General features: G+C 45.6%; 1 protein-coding gene across 1 annotated transcript in view; it reads right to left on the minus strand.

Annotated features, from left to right (window-relative positions):
• Positions 1-840: 840 nt before the first annotated feature.
• RRP15 (ribosomal RNA processing 15 homolog) overlaps positions 841-17,850 on the minus strand; it is a 28,468-nt gene continuing 11,458 nt past the window's right edge. Inside the window, exon 5 of the mRNA XM_077282254.1 lies at positions 841-1,697. Coding sequence (XP_077138369.1) covers positions 1,533-1,697 — 165 coding nt within the window. The 3' untranslated portion in view covers positions 841-1,532. The remainder of the gene's footprint in view (positions 1,698-17,850) is intronic.

Genomic DNA, 17,850 nt, shown 5'->3' on the forward strand with positions numbered 1-17,850 from the left:
TTGTACATAGGAGCAGTATTATAGTAGTTATATTCTTGTGTAAAGAGGCAGTATTATAGTAGTTATATTCTTGTACATAGGGGCAGTATTATAGTAGTTATATTCTTGTACATAGGGGCAGTATTATAGTAGTTATATTCTTGTACATGGGGCAGTATTATAGTAGTTATATTCTTGTACATAGGGGCAGTATTATAGTAGTTATATTCTTTTTAATTGGTGGCTTAATTAATTAATGGAGTTATCCTGTACTTTTATAATGTTCATCTATTCTGACATTAGATCAATAGAAGATGGATGGGATCAAACACCCCACCGATCAGCTGTTATCACCCCTGGAGGCGGTTGGTATAATGTACGGAGGAGCAGCACACCACAGCTCCGTATACAGCTTAGTGGCTGCTTCTCAGTACTCTTTTCAGTTAGAGCAGATCTCCATTGCTCAGCAGTGGCCACTGAACAGTGCGTGGAGCGCTGCGCTCTTCTGTTCACATGCAGGAGCCGATCAGTTGGGGTGCGGTGTGTCGGACCTCCATCTATCTTCTAGTGATGACTTATCTTATGGATTGATCATAAGTAGTGATGAGCGAGCATGTTCACCTCTCGATCGTCCATCAGGGTGCTTGGGTACACGTCAAGTATCGCAGGTGCTCTAGTGCTATGATGGAGTTCCCGCCCAACATTTCGCAGCTATCAGACCGCCAATAAACATGCAGGGATTGCCCGCCCGCCATACACGGTAATGCCGTAGCCATGTTTATTGTCGGTCTAACTCACCCCAGAAAACACTACAGTCAGCCTCCTGCTTGATAACAGGGAGCAATAGACTTATTACTTTTAATTCAGGGATAAACTTTTAATGGATCATATCACACATAGAAGCAACGCGTCAATGCAAAGCACAGTGGCCCAGCTGCGACTGTGCAGCAACGCTCCCCCACAAGGTACCAATTGTAAAGCGTGGCATCCTTTGATAAACGCAGGTCAAGCTGTTTTCTGTTCTTCTAACCTTGGAGAGACGTTCGTGAAAGCCAAGTAGTTACTTTCAAGCAGGATAATTTGAAGCACAGCATCGGGAATCTGTTTCAAGCCCGGCCAGGCCCTCCGCTCTCTGCCAGCAAGAATATAGACATTTTCTACACCTCTACCGCACAAGGTGATGCCCGCGAGTGTATTACCCCCATCTTCTAACCGGCCGTGGAAGGGAAAGACGCGGCCATTGAGGCTAAAAAACACACAAACTCCGCGAGCGCTGGCACCGGGGGTTCACTACTATTGGGCAGCCGCCATTATTTTCACTGCACAAAACATTTTGGAAAAATAAATTGAAAAATTAGATATTTTGGAAAATATTTCGGGATTTGAGACACTTCCAGTTCGGAAAAAAACTTGATTGCGTTGTTTCTGATAGAATATATATATATTCTATAAAAGGTATTTGTGTAATGTCAGAAATGTTATGCATTCACAGAATGAAGAGTTTGTTGTGTCGGATGCGGAGAGATAAGGGTTTTATCTTCAGCTCTCCGGAGTTATCTGTCGGAATCACTTTCACTATCTTCCTTTTTGGCCCGGGGTTTCAGCTTTACGCTCGGCTCTCCATCGCTGTCCTTGTCCCAGTCCTTCATGGACGCCCCCATCATGAAGTCATCGCGGAGAATATTCCATTCTGATGCCTTTTCTGTTTTCACAGAAGCCTGAAATGAGAAAAGAAATGGAAATTAATGTCTAAGTGCAGAAAAGTAGGTATCACATTACAAAAATATATAAATACAGTGATAAAAAGGCATTTTGCATTTAGCGGTGTGATGTAAGAGCTGTGTCCACCTCGAACTGCGGCAATATGTCTATCTATGCAGCTCTCTCTCCCCTCTCACAGCACGCAGTCTCAGACACAAATACTGCAGCTGCATCTCCCTCCTCCCTGCGTAATATTTACTGTATCACCATAAAGACTTTATATGAAGAAAGTTTCTGAAAATCTACAGAAAACAAACTGGGAAGGAAAGAAGGACTACAGACTGACAGAAGGTAAGGAAGATGCCATGTTGCTCTAAAACTGAATGTTTAATGTGTAAATTACTTAGAAAAAAAAATCAGGTTTTTACATTGCATGTTTTTTTTTAAATCCTTTTTTCCCCATATCATAATTTGCATTACAAATAATAAAAAAAATCTTGCATTTCTCAATTTCTCACACTGACAGCTGGGAGCCGTTTTAGACTCTTTCCTGTTCTTTCTGGAAACAACACATGAATATGAGCCGCAATGAACAGACTGGCCCTATCTTTTGTATAGAAGCATCTAATGAGAGTGTGCAAAGGTACTTGTGCAGAAAAGGGGAGGAGGTGAGCTGTGACATTGCCTGTTTTGCGATTTGTGGATCCTGTGTTATCAGCTGTATATTAGGTGTTAAATGTTAGTGCAAGCCTGCTTCTGCTGATAAAGGAGACTGCTGAAATGCTGCCTGAAAAAACAGGAAGTCTAAGAGAAAAAGAAAAAGCCTCAGGGGCTAGTTTGAAAATTGGAAGATTACTATTATTTGAAATCGACGAACATTCTATGTACACAACACTATCATTAATACGATTATCTTCTGCACATAAGGGTATCATGTTCTCGGCAGCACATCACCAGTTTACACGGAACATGTGCTGCCAAGGATTTTTATACCGGCATAAAAACCATCATACACGAAGAAGAAGAGCAAGATAATTGGCAGTCTGTTCAGACAGGACGGCAGGTTGGAACGAGGGTGACCTTGGCCTATTGGCTCGTCTCAGGGACCTACTACACAAACCCTCTTGGTAAGTAAATCAGGGTGCCATGTTCTATTTTTACAGGTGATCCCATCCCTCAAATAAGTGGTACAATTCCTTTTAGTAACCAGTCATTGACCAACACATTCTGCTAAAGTGATGCCTTGATGACGGGTAAGGTATGCATCCCAAAATCTCATACTGTAATACAGGCATTAATCAATTTTATTCATGGATGAGAAGCACATGTGTATATACCATGTTCAGAAACCACATCAGTCACTAAAAGCTATCTGGAGTAAAACTGTAAAGAGTAGAGGGGGAGGGGAGGCATGCAGCAGAAGTATTTGCGCTGTAAGACTCCTGTGGAGGGAAAAGCAACAAAGGGGAGACATCAGATTGGCTCAGACGAATATATGTCTAGAGAAGTACATTTGTACATGCCTGTTCAGAAATCACTTCAGTCACTAAAATCTATCTGGAGTAAAACAGTAAATAGAGAGGGAGGAGGGAGATGCAGCTGCAGTTTTGCTTGGTGAAGCTGCGCTCCGAGATGGGAGTGAATGTAGGGCGATATCTTATTGGCTCAGACTTTTAAAGCATTATACCAGAAATCTCAACCATCCAACTGATGCATGTGAAAAGAATCACCATAAATGCATACGTGATGCACCCAATGTGGCTGCGCTCCATTTACTGCACTAATGAATAAATGCTCTGTAAATGACCATCAGTAGTACCATAGAACTATGTTAATATCATGGATTTTGGTGAATTGTTTTTCTTATACTGCTGCTTCGTTCTGCTCCTCTTTTCTTCGTCCTGAAAATTGACAACTGGGTGTTACCGTTCCTTTTGGCAACATGGGGTGCCAGATCGTCTGACCCGGCCAGCAGTGTTTGGTCAGTGCGCAGTGAGAAAACTGAATTAGAAGGAAAAGACTAACTAACACCAGGTCGTCAATCAATTCAATAATTTCCAGGAAGGATAACAGAGGAACAGCAAAATGCAGAATTCTAAAAAAAAAAAAAAGCCCCCCAAACTGGCATTTTATAGGGTTTATAAGTATTTACTAACGCAGCCGTGCCATGAGAGCGATGTCATCAGGAGCTCGGCATTTATTAGAGGCGCCACCAGGCACTCTCCACCGCCGCACACTCCTAGGACACAATAGTATTATGTACGGCCAGCGGTAACAGCAATTTCAGATTTCACCTCCATTTTTTCCTACTGTCCAGGGATCGGGAAGCGCTTTCTATGAAGCGTTTGACCTGCACACATAGTAGCATTCCTATGCTCTTCCATAAAGATATTTCCAATGACTGTATGTTTAAAGAATAAATAGAATTCGCCAAAAAAGTGTTAACGGGAGCGAGAATCACGCCAATGTGATACCACAGCGCCATCGTGTGGTTAATGAGCCAAGCATTCCACCACGCGGGCCGCCAACACCGTATCTCAGAATGACCGATACATGTTGTGAGCCATGCAAATCTCCATTCCTAGATCTACACAGACTGACCCACGACCCCTCAAACCCCTTAGGTTTACCCCCCCACATAATATCCTGTGCTCCTCTAAAGACGCTCTGCTATTTGCTTGTAAATAGTCAAAATCCAAAAAGTGGTAAACATGTGTAAAAGCTGTTCCCTTTCTTGTCATTGCCAGCCTATAAAGCACACAAGGTCGTCTATTGTCTTCTCCTGCCCTTCTTCACAAGTGGAAGATAAAGATCCCCATCAGTGTGTGGTTTTAGCCTCCTGCACCTGGTGAACACTCCATCATCGAGGCTCATTCCCATGTTCCCAGTGCAAATAATGGAAAGCTAAACTCCGACCATCCAGATTGGACAGATCTTCTTTAACCAACAATGGCGTAAAATATCACAACCAAAAATTAGGTCTTCAGAAATAAATCTTCTCAAGATGATGGATTATTTTTCTTCATGCTACATCCACCAAGAGAAGATTCTGCAACCTTTGTCACGCCCGGCCAGATGACTAGCAGTCACATTCTGTGTGTACGTGGTAAAAGTGGTTTGTAGGAAATCCACTTTGGACTTTGGTAAAAAAAACGGCAAAACACTTTTCTAAAAGTACAATTCATAGACTATCTTTGATTCACGAGAGGAAAGAAACCTAAATATCAGCATGTGCGACTACATGAGAGTCTGTGCCCATAACTGTACTGAACGGCACACAGAATGTGAACTCTACAATGTGGTGGGAGTAGAGAACTACACACGTGGACTGGAGCGAGGGTCACCTTTTTCTGCCATGACAAGTCCATGAATTGAGACGCTGGCGTGAACTTAGTCTTAGGCAATTCTGAGCTAACAAAAAGAGGTTCCCGTGATCAGCACCCTTACTTGCCTTTTAGAGAGGCTACAAAGAAAGATTCTTGCTCTAGAGGGCCCAAAACATCCATGGGCAGACCATTGATGTTCCTCACCCCCTGGCTGCTGTTCGGTAATTGATCACATAATGGGTTCCCTTCTGAAAGGATACCTTTTTTTCAACCAAATGGTTAAACGTGGCCTTTAGATCAGGTAGAAGCTTCCATCCAAAGCATTATCCTGGTTTGGGTACATAATGAGGACACCAAGGACTTTGGGAAAGGCAACCATGCTGGAGTAGATGACCATCAGCAACAATCAGGACAGGGACAAATCACAGAAGGCATGAGCACAACTCTGAGCAGACTTAAAACCTAAGGAGATAAAAACCCAACGTCCGAAAGAATCTCATCCTGTGGTCATCGGGAGTCCAACAAAACCTCACTCTCTTGAGCACTATTGTAGGAGGACACTTCGGTATTTTTATGTTTAATTAGCTGTGTCAATTTGCTGGAGCCTAAAGGGAGGCATTCAAGGAAAGAATATATTGTCCTGTGTACACAAGCCAGATAATGAAGGTAATCCCTGACTATGCAGAACAGAAGGCAAGAGGAATCTCTGTTTACATGAGATGTGAAGAAGTAACATGCTACACTGTCTCCAGACCTCCTCACCTATAAAACCAGTAATGATGGAGACAATGAGAAGGGTAGACCACCCAGCGACTGACTGGACAAAGTGGATGCCAATTACATGGATAATCTGGAATTTCTTCAGACTTTCAAATGATAGAAACCTTGTTTTAGTTTTGGTTAAGGGGCAAGAAGATAAAACAAACGTTCACCTTGTAAAGAAAAAAAATGCAAAAAAACCCCCCAAAACAACCAACCCAACATTTTTTCTTTAATTATCAATATAGGCATCTCAATTTGGTGCAAATGTCCTCTTACTAAACATTAAGACTTAGGTTGGATTCCGACATCAGAGTACAAACTACGATGCACGGACCGGCTGCAGGTCTCCTGACCCGAAATTGACAGCCACATATGTGCCTGTGAGGATTTTAAGGTCGGGTTTGGAGACGCTCAGACCACGACACAAGGATGGAGAAGGTGGATCTATGGGACCGTGAGACAGAGCAGAGCATTAATTGACTATGGGACTACCCAACTGATGACGTATAGGTATGTCATGGCGGTCGTGCGTGGCCCAAGAGCTTTGCCCCAAAAATAGGGATTTTTGTGTACGCACCATAAAATCCTTTTCTCCGAGCCATTCATTGGGGGGACACAGACCGTGGGTGTATGCCGCTGCAACTAGGAGGCTGACACTAAGTGATACAAAGAAAGTTAGCTCCCCTGCAGTATACACCCTCCTGCTGGCTCTCAGCTAACCAGTTCGGTGTAAAAGCAGTAGGAGATCAATAACAATATATGAGCGTATAGCATGTCACATTATATATGAAAGTATAGCATGTCAAATTATAAAACAAGCACAAGCTAATAATAGGGTGGGAGCTGTGTCCCCCAATGAATGGCTTGGAGAAAAGGACTTTACTGTGGGTACACAAAAATCCCTATTTTTCCTTCGCCTCATTGGGGGACACAGATCGAGGGACGTCCCAAAGCAGTCCCTGGGTGGGGACAACATCAGATCAGGCCCTGTGTAACCGCTACTTACAAGTACGCCACCGCCATGCGGACTGGACAAGTCCGCAAGCTTGCAGGCGTGCTTTGCCGACGCCTGGTGCCTAGAATAGGGAGATAGGCTGACATCTAACACTGAAGGATTCCTGGATGGTGAAAAGGATCCACCAGGCTAACATGGCCTGGCTAAACCCTTCCTGTAAACGTCAGGAAGCCTTCCTCTTACTGTCAGGAAGTCCAAATAAAGCGTCCAACCTTCGGAAGGACGCCGTCCTCGTCACGTACCTACTCAGAGCACTCACTTCGTCCAGAATATGGGGAACTCATTCCATTTTGTGGACTGGTGCCGAAAGCGATGAGGGAAGAACGATGCCCTCATAACAGTGGTAATACAATACCACCTTGGTAACAAGGGATGGGGATGGCCTGAGGACAACCTTGCCTTGAAGGTAATAAGGGAAAAAAGTCTGAAAGAACAGAACAGCTAGCTCTGAAGACTCGTCAGGAGGAGGATATCGCAGAGAAAAAAGGGCAACCTTCCCTGATCGTAAAATCTGTCCGGATCAAAAGGAGTCTACTGTAAGACTTCCAGGACCATTAAGGTCCCAATGATCTAGCGGTATGCAATAGGGAAGAACTACGTGTGAAAACTCCCTGCGAGAAAGTCCCTACTTGCAGTTTTGTTGCAATAAGGCGGAAAGATACTAGCTCCGCAAACAAAAAACTGACATGGTCAGTGCGGATCCCCAAGGATCACTGGGGCCCTTTCTGCTTCCGAAAGGCTTTCGGAAGTAGTGGAAAGGGAGTTATGGAAACTGGTACCACGGAAGAACCAGAGCATGCAGTGCAAAATGGCTCTTGGATCCCGAGGCGGAACCACAAACTAGTACATTGGCGTTCAGTCTGGACGCCATCCGATCTACAACTGGAGAGCTCCAGTGAAGGCAGGTCTGATGGAAGACTTCCGGGTGAAGTCCCCACTCACTTGAGGCGGAACCCTGAATGTGTTAGCCGCCCAGAGTTATACTCCTGGGATATGTACTGCCGAGATCACCGAATGATAGATCTCGGCCCATCAGAGAATGTGAGGTACCTCGGCCATGGCGCCTGACCGTGGGTACCTGCTAGATGATTGACGTATGGCACAGTCGTCGCATTATCCAATTGAATTCGGATGGGGGGACCCGCCAGAAGGCAGTGGACCTGCTGTAGGACTACCGTTCAGATCTCCAGAGTAATGATCGGGAGAAGACTGGCATTGTAGTTACTAATAACCATTGAACCGGGAGAAAGGCCCTGGATGAAGAAGGAGCTCAGAGACCACCGTCTGAAAGTCTGTTTGACTTGCTGAAAACGAGCGGAGTGAAGGAAACTGCCTCCATTGTCATCATTTTTCCTCAGAAACCTCCTAGCAAATCGAATGAAATGAGGGGATGAGTGATCAAGTGCGTGAGCTCCCTGTTGAAAGGGCCATGACCTTGTCTCGAGGGAGAATTACCATCCTTCTGGAAGTGTGCAGGATCATCCTCAAAAAGGATATCTGCTGGGCTGGAAATGAGGAGAACTTGTCTAAGTTTAGCTGCCAGCCCAGGTGAGAGGGTATTGCAAGTGATATATACGACTCAGCGTAGTCCTGGTAGAGCAGCTAGACAGTCGACCAAACAGGGCAGGACGACCACGCCTCTAGGGTGCAAGAGGAACATGACAGCCGCCATGACCCTTGCAAACACTCGGTGAGGTAGCAACGCCGAAGGACAAGGTTGTGACTTGAAAATGCTGTTCACGAATGGAAAAGCGAAGGTATTTTTGAAGAGGGGAAAAATAGGAATGTGAGGGTAAGCATCCCGAATGTCAATGAATGCCAGAAACTCCACCTTTTTCTGTTGAAGTAATGGCTGAGGGGAGGAACTCCATCCGAAGAAGGGAGGACCTTGTCAATGGTTGTTAGAAGTTTGAGGTCCAGGATCGGACTTACTTTTCGTTCCCCTTTTTGGAACCAAGATCCCTTAGATCTAGACTGTCCTGGACAACCCTTCAACTGCTGGTTGGGTCTGTAGGAAACATAAGATCCTATGTTAGTCTCCCGTTCAAAAGATTTGATTGGCCAGTTGTACTGTCTTCGGGAAAAGTTTACTGGTGTGAATTAAAGTAGTTAAAGTCTCCAGCCAGGAGACCATTGCTCTAGCAATACATGCGGCGGCTAGGGAGGGTAGAGTGCTGAACCCGAAGCCGCAAGACAGAACGAACCAGATTTGCTATCTGACAGTCCGTGGTATTTTTAACTGATGATGCATCGGGCAGGGATACTGGTAGGTATACCACAGGAGATTCTACCCAGTTAATCTGCCAAGTGGCAGAATGCGCGGCTGCATCCAGCAGGTCATCGTCTCTTGCCATCGCCGCTGTCTTTTGACGTGCAGAGTTAAAAATTAGGAACCCTCGATCCACCATCCTCTTAACAGGGAAGTGGAGAGGGATCGTCCACCTCCTTGCATCATCGGCTAAACAGTGGTGATGCAGAGGGGGGTGCTCGGATGCCTCTGTACATCCACAGAGTTCAGGTCTCTGGGTGGACAGGACAGGTTGTCTGGCGTTAGACCTGGATGCAGAGAGGATACATGGAGGCGACACTCCATGTGCTCATCTGTTGATGGTGTGGGGAGATTGTGCCCTTTAAAGGACCCGTCGCCCTTAAAAAATCAGACCAGGCATGGCATCCCATGTAGAGGCTTCTGTCCAGTGAATCGCTTATCTGGACTGAATGGCAAATGCTCTAAGAGGGAGTTTAGTCTCCTTATGAGTAACACTGCGTAGTCTAGAGCAGAACCAGAGTCCTCGTCAATGTACAGAGATTGGTTGATGATATAAATAGGTGAGTCCATCTTTTACTTAAGCTCTGGCAAGTCCAGGTCCAAGGCAATATCCGATCTATATTCAGTGTTCTCAGCAAATCCTTGGGGAGAGAGATCATGAAATGAAAACTTCCGTTTTCTAGATGCTTGTACGTTTCTAGAAGCCTGTACGTTTCTAGAATACTTGCGGCCACTGCTAGCCGACGCCTCCCATTGTAGGACAGGGACCATGTATATCGGTCCTGCGAGCACTCCGAGCCACAGAGGGAACATGGAGGGATTCAATCTCTTGGTCAGAGAAACCATGGATTGCGGTCAGTGACGAAGTCCACTGAGGGAACTAGGTACTCTGGGATAAACTGGGATTAGCGGTGGAGGGCTCCTGAGCTCATTTAGGGTGACCGGCGTTGGATTGGTCATGTGCTTTTAAAACCAGGGAATACTGGTCATGAGCCTTTTAGACCAGGGAATACTGGTCATGTGCCTTTAAGACCAGGAAATACTGGTCATGTGCCTTTTAGACCAGGGAATACAGGTCATGTGCCTTTTAGACCAGGGAATACTGGTCATGTGCTTTTAAGACAAGGGAATACAGGTCATGTTGCAGTCGTTGTGCCCCTTTAATGCAAAGTCGTTGCCCCTGTGTGAGCCGGCCGGGTGGACCAAGATGGCCACCGGGAGTTGCAGAGGTGATAAAATCTCGCAGAGAGTGAGAAGAGCCAATTCGGGGGGTGGAGCCACTAGACTTCCATGAATAAGCCCAAGCCAGGGCCTAAATTTCTGCAGCCGGCGGGAGCGATACCAGCGGCAGAAGTGAGGGCGTTGTAGTGGCCGAGAAAAACTGAGCGCTTCCGTGCCAGGTGAGAAGCGCCAGAACGGAGGGCAGAGCCGCCTCAGGGTGCCATAGTGCGGGTGCGGCTTCCGGGGTGCGGCCTACACATCGGCCGAAGACGGGGGCTAAATTTTTGCAGCCGGCTGGAGCGTTACCTCAGGGATGTAGGCCACAGGGAAGCCTGAGACTGCCTGTGAGCATGTGAATATCCCGCTGCAGAGGTCCACCTCTGACAGGATCCACTCACCATCGGTGCGCGTCCTGGCATGGAGCTGCTGCGGATGACTGAGTTTGTTCTGCTGCAGGTCAGGTATTGCAGCGTGGATGGTGCAGGGATGGAGGGATAAACGTCAATCCATCACCCCTTTGATAGGGAGGTGGAGAGGAACCGTCCACCTCCTTGTGCCATCCGCTTTAACAGTGGTGGGACAGTGGGGGCTGCTCGGACACCATAGAGAGGGGCCTCTGTACATCCATGGAGTTCAGCCCCCGGGTGGACAGGGCCAGTTGTCCGGCATTAGGCCTGGCTGCAGAAGAGGGTACGTGGAGGCGACACTCCATGTGCTCGTCTGTTGATGGTGTGGGGAGATCAGTGCCCTTGAAGGGTCCCGTCGCCCCTAAGAATCAGCCCAGGCATGGAATCCCACATCGCAGGAGAGGATACGGAGAGGCGACACTCTCCGTGCTCGCCTGTTGATGGTGCGGGGAGATCGGTGCCCTTGAAGGGCCCCATTCGTCCGTGGAAAAAATAAAATAAAAAATGTAAAAGGTAAAAGTAAAATAAGAAAGTTTTGGGTCTGAATAGCAGACCCGTCTGTGTGCCTCCTATGGACATTAAGCAAGAACTGGTTAGCTGAGAGCCAGCAGGAGGGTGTATACTGCAGGGGAGGAGAGAACTTTTTTTTGTATCACTTAGTGTCAGCCTCCTAGCTGCAGCAGCATACACCCACGGGCTGTGTCCCCCAATGAGGCGAAGGAGAAAATAACAAAGTAATAAAAAAATAAAAATAAAAAATGATTCCCATAAATACAAATATTTATGTAAAAAAACAAAACAATACACATATTTGGCATCGCCGAGTCAATTAAAACAAGTACCCATACAGCTCCATCAGCGGAGAAACAAAAAAGCTACGGTAAGTTCAGAGAAGAGCGACCAGGATGGTGAGTGGACTGCAAACTATGTCCTACGAGGAATGGTTACAGTATCTGGGAATGTTTAGCTTGCAAAAAAGGAGGCTAAGAGACTTAATAGCGGTCTACAAATATATGAAGGGCTGTCACAGTGTAGGGAGATCATCATTATGCTCATTTGCACATGGAATGAAACTGAATGGGAGGAGACACATTAGATATTTGACAAACTTTTTGACAGTGAGGGTGATCAATGAGTGGAACAGGCGTCCACGAGAGGTGGTGAGTTCTCCTTCAATGGAAGTCTTCAAACACAAGCCGGGCAGACATCTGTCTGAGATGGTTTAGTGAATCCTGCATTGAGCAGGAGGTTGGACACGATGACCCTGGAGGTCCCGTCCAACTCGAACATGCTAAGCTTATTGTTTTTGCCCATAGAAAGTGATGTTACGTTTGCTGAAAGCAGCGGTCTTTTTCATATCCTGTGTCTTAGCACAGCCGGCCGAACCACTAAGGACACCAGACCATCACAATACAGACTTAGGACTCATCTCGTGATGTACTGAAGCTTCTGTGGAAAATCTAGAAGCTATGGAAAAACCACAAAAGATGATCCACACTAAGTAGAGTGGACTTCGGTGTGTAGATTTGCTCACGTGGCCTGCCCTAAAACCACCTCGCCTCACTCCATGGCCTGGTAAGCCTGCTCACTAACTACTCTACATACACAATGCCTCCAGATATCATGCACTTTGGCTGTAGCCAGGGGAAGGGAATATATAATTATTGTCTCAGGCTTATAGGAAAAATGTTCTTGTTCTGAGCTCATGGATTTTGCTGCAAATTTTGTCTTCCCTAAAGAACTCAATCGGCAAAATATTCAACAATGCAACAAAAACTGACATACTGCACCATTAATGTGCCGCTGTAATCCATTGCCGAATTTTCGGCCTGAAAATCCTGACAGAAAATTAGATCGACTTCAGTTCATGAGAATTTACTGTTCAGGTCTCATATGGAGAAAACTATGTGCCCCCTCCACATGACACTTCCAGGAGCTTTTCTGACCTACCAATCTACATGCATGGATGGTAATAAGGAGATGGTGCCTCTGCGGATATAATGGCTCCTGCTCTTCAGGGAAGGATTGCTACAAGATTCTGGAATTTTTGCTCCTTCACCCAGAAGAGTATTCGGGAGGTCAGACCGTGATGTTGGGGAGAGGCCGGGCTCACAATCTCCGGTCTAGTTCATCCCGAAGCTGTTGGATGGGGTGAAGGTCAGGGCTATTTGCGACCGGTCATGTTCTTCCACACCAACCATATCTGAATGGACCTTGGGAACTGGGCACAGTCATGGGGAACAGAAAAGGATCTTCTCCAAACTGCCCCAACAAAGCTGAAGCGACAATTGTCCACAAAATCTTGTGCTGAAGATTTCCCAACACTGAAGTGAAGGAGCCTCGGCCGCCCACTGAAAACCAAGGCAATAGCATTATCCTCCTCCACCATCTGTACAGGGGGTACAATGCAGTCAGGGGGTAACGTCCTCCTGGGATCACCAAACCCAGACTCCTCCATCAGACGCAGATAGAGAAGTGCGATCCATCACTGCACAGAACACGTCTCCTCCAGAGTCCGGTGGTGGTGGCTTTACGTCACTCCATCGGACGCTCGGTAAAACGACACGCAACGCAATTTCCGGCATTCTTAAAAGACAAAAAACTGGCACAAAAGTCTTCATAAATCCCGCAAAAATTGTTAGGGAAAAAAAAAAGCCAACAATAGGTTAAATATTCCCATCTTCTGGCACCTAACTTTACTTAACCTCAGGAAAACGATGAGCCGTCAGCAGGAGGAATTGACTAAACATCTAACATTTCCAGTAGCCAAGAAGCAAGTCATCAAGAACACGAGCAACATGAGACCGGGGTAGTATAAAACAAAACCAACGCATGACATGAAAACGCTCAGATAGATGTATTACCCTCTTAGATGGAAGTGACTTCATAAACCCCCCAAATACGATTTCTGGAGCAGAGATCTTGGCGAGCAAGAACGTGCGTGTTTGATCTGATTCATTGTTCCCCAAAGGGCCACAAATAAATTAAGTGCCGAGAACCAAAAAAAAAAAAACCCCACAGAACACAGTAAGACCCCGGGAAAGACAATGACAAAAAAAGCAATAGGTTGTATGAGGATAACGAAATGTCTTTATAAAAAGACAGGATGATATGAAAGGGGGAGCGCTGGCCCCAGTCCCAAAAATAATGAACACCATATGGGCACTGTGCTCGGTGGGTGAAGGGGCAGAGAACATAAAGCAAATATTCATCAGATGCTGAAAATATAAACGGGGTGTAAACAGCACTTCTGGTAAAGAAGCACAAAGGAGATCGACAGAGGCAAGATGGGCAGAGCTGGGGGGAGACTCGTTGGAAGTTTTGCAGCTTTATTTCCCCTCCGCGTCCGACGCCTCAGCGTGATTATGTCATTATAATGCGCATGCTGTACCAATGCGCAGAGGAACGGCAGACGTGAGTATCTTTTTATTTTTTTTTAATGTGGGGCCATTATGCTGTATGGAGCACTGTGGGGGTGCATTATACTGTATGGAGCACTATGTGGGCCCATTATACTATAGGGAGCACTATGTGGGCCCATTATACTATACGGAGCACTATGTGGGCCCATTATCCTATAAGGAGCACTATGCAGGACATTATACTATAAGGAGCACTATGCAGGGCCATTATACTGTATGGAGCACTGTGGGGGTGCATTATACTGTATGGAGCAGTATGTGGTCCCATTACACTGTATGGAGCACTATGCAGGGCCATTATACTGTATGGAGCACTATGCAGGGCCATTATACTGTATAGAACACTATGCGCAGCCATTATACTGTATGGAGCACTGTGGGGGTGCATTATACTGTATGGAGCAGTATGTGGTCCCATTATACTATACGGAGCACTATGTGGTCTCATTACACTGTATGGAGCACTATGCGGGGCCATTATACTGTATGGAGCACTATACAGGGCCATTATACTGTGTGGAGCACTATGTGGGGCCATTATACTATATGGAGCACTATGCGGGGCCATTATACTGTATGGAGCACTATGCGGGGCCATTATACTGTATGGAGCACTGTGGGGACGCATTATGCTGTATGGAGCAGTATGTGGTCCCATTATACTATACGGAGCACTATGTGGTCCCAAAATACTGTATGGAACACTATGCGGGGCCATTATACTGTATGGAACACTATGCAGGGCCATTATACTGTATGGAGCACTGTGTGGGTTAGATATATACTGTATGGAGCAGTATATGGTCCCATTATACTATACGGAGCACTATGTGGTCCCATTTCACTGTATGGAGCACTATGTGGAGCCATTATACTGTATGGAGGACTATCTGGGGCCATTATACTGTATGGAACACTATGCGGGGCCATTATACTGTATGGAACACTATGCGGGGCCATTATACTGTATGGAGCACTGTGGGGTGAATTATACTGTATGGAGCAGTATATGGTCCCATTACACTGTATGGAGCACTATGTGGAGCCATTATACTGTATGCAGCACTATCTGGGGCCATTATAGTGTATGGAGCACTATCTGGGGCCATTATAGTGTATGGAGCACTATCTGGGGCCACTATAGTGTATGGAGCACTATGTGGGGCCATTATACTATATGGAGCACTATGCGGGGCCATTATACTGTATGGAGCACTATGCGGGGCCATTATACTGTATGGAGCACTGTGGGGACGCATTATGCTGTATGGAGCAGTATGTGGTCCCATTATACTATACGGAGCACTATGTGGTCCCAAAATACTGTATGGAACACTATGCGGGGCCATTATACTGTATGGAACACTATGCGGGGCCATTATACTGTATGGAGCACTGTGTGGGTTAATTATACTGTATGGAGCAGTATATGGTCCCATTATACTATACGGAGCACTATGTGGTCCCATTTCACTGTATGGAGCAATATGTGGAGCCATTATACTGTATGGAGGACTATCTGGGGCCATTATACTGTATGGAACACTATGCGGGGCCATTATACTGTATGGAGCACTGTGGGGTGAATTATACTGTATGGAGCAGTATATGGTCCCATTACACTGTATGGAGCACTATGTGGAGCCATTATACTGTATGCAGCACTATCTGGGGCCATTATAGTGTATGGAGCACTATCTGGGGCCACTATAGTGTATGGAGCACTATGTGGAGCCATTATACTGTATGGAGGGCTGTGTGGGGAATACAGTGTTTGGGAGCACTTTTGTTTGCATCATAATTTAGTATCTGTATTAGTAAAGGTTTTTTATCCTTTGTTATTACATATTTATATTAGGCCATTACCTTTTTACTGCTCTTACATATCACATTATATTATTCCAATATTTTATTAAAATATCTATTAATTAAAATATACTTTGTTTTTTGGGGCAAAGTTTGTTTAAATAAGAAAAAGTTCATCGTTATATTTAATAAAGAAAAACTTCCTGAATTGTAGACATTTTTTAAATAAATATCAAGGTTGGCCGGCGACTGTCAGAGCTTTTAATTTTGGCTCTCTGTGTATATGAGTTTGACATCCCTGATTTAGTGGATACAAACCACAGGCATAAAGGAAAGGCTGGAGAACATTTTGTGACTTTTTAAAAAGTTGCATTTGATGAAGCAGCTGAAAATATCTGGAGACCTGAAACCCTACCCACAGTGATGGACAAAAAAAACAGAAAAAACAAACAGGCTAAGGTGTATAAAAGGCTTTAAAAAGGTGCAAATTAAAAAAGTAAAGTGCAAACGAAAAATAGGTGAAAAACACCCAACAAATATATTAAAAAGAAAAACAGGAGCAAACGCCGTAATGATTTGGGCCTCGGATGTTTAATGCTTTCTTTTTTGCCCATAATGGTGCCCATTTATACCGCCAGATGTCACTACTCTATTCCCATACAATTTGTGTATTGTTGCAGATTTGTAAACTTCCGTTACTGATCTGTTGGGGCCAATGATGGGGAACAAGCGTTCTTCCAAAAAAGTGGCGTTGCATAACAAAGTGCAGCCACTACTGGGTTAATAATTTGGTAGCCCCAGAAGCAGAGCGGGTCCTCCCGGCTACTGCGGTGAGGTGCAGCTCTTGGAGCCACATAAACCATCGCTGTAATACCTAGAACATGAAACGGCTGCCACCGCCATTGTACAAATTAACAGAAGTGCTGTGTGATGTGGAGGCGCAGTCACGGTAATGTACTCCTGATGAACACGCCGTCCGGCTCGCTTGGCTCTAGATGTGAAGCGCGGATCATAAAAGCCATAAAGTTAATGAAATCCAAAGCTCGAGACGGCACAATCCGTAATAAACTCTTTCAAGGTGTACGGGGAACAGGCGCAGATAACGCTGGAGCCGCCGCTCGCTCATTATGCAGGAAACTACTTTCCTACAGGGTTTCACGTAAAAGCAAAGAAAGCTTTGCTGCAACTTCCAGATAGAGAGACACGATCAGATGTTCTGTGCACTCTGCTGGATGTCAGCGACTGAAACAGTGCTGGCCATAACAGAGGCGGAAAATGGGGAACTCACCCAGCAGAGGCTGCAAATGGGGAACTCACACAGCAGAGGCTGCAAAACCGTCCACAGATGTCTCAGGACCGGAGACAGACTGTCCACCGAGGAGTCATAGGATGCAAGATCCGAGAGGCCAGAACAGGAGAGAGGGACAGAGGACAGGCCTTATACGGGGCATATTCACAGATATGCAGAATAGTGAGTGCAGCTCTGGGGTATAATACAGGGTGTAACTCAGGATCAGTAACGTATGTATACAGTGACTGCACCAGCAGAATAGTAAGTGCAGCTCTGGAGTATAATACAGGATCAGTAATGTAATGTATGTACATAGTGACTGCACCAGCAGAATAGTGAGCGCAGCTCTGGGGTATAATACAGGATATAACTCAGGATCAGTAATGTAATGTATGTACACAGTGACGGCACCAGCAACATAGGGAGTGCAGCTCTGGGGTATAATACAGGATGTAACTCAAGATCAGTAATGTAATGTATGTACACAGTGACTGCACCAGCAGAATAGTGAGTGCAGCTCTGGGGGTATAATACAGGATGTAACTCAGGATCAGTAATGTAATGTATGTACACAGGGACTGCACCAGCAGAATAGTGAGTGCAGCTCTGGGGTATAATACAGGATGTAACTCAGGATCAGTAATGTAATGT

The sequence above is a fragment of the Ranitomeya variabilis genome, chromosome 2, assembly GCF_051348905.1.
Source record: "Ranitomeya variabilis isolate aRanVar5 chromosome 2, aRanVar5.hap1, whole genome shotgun sequence".
NCBI lineage: Eukaryota > Metazoa > Chordata > Amphibia > Anura > Dendrobatidae > Ranitomeya > Ranitomeya variabilis.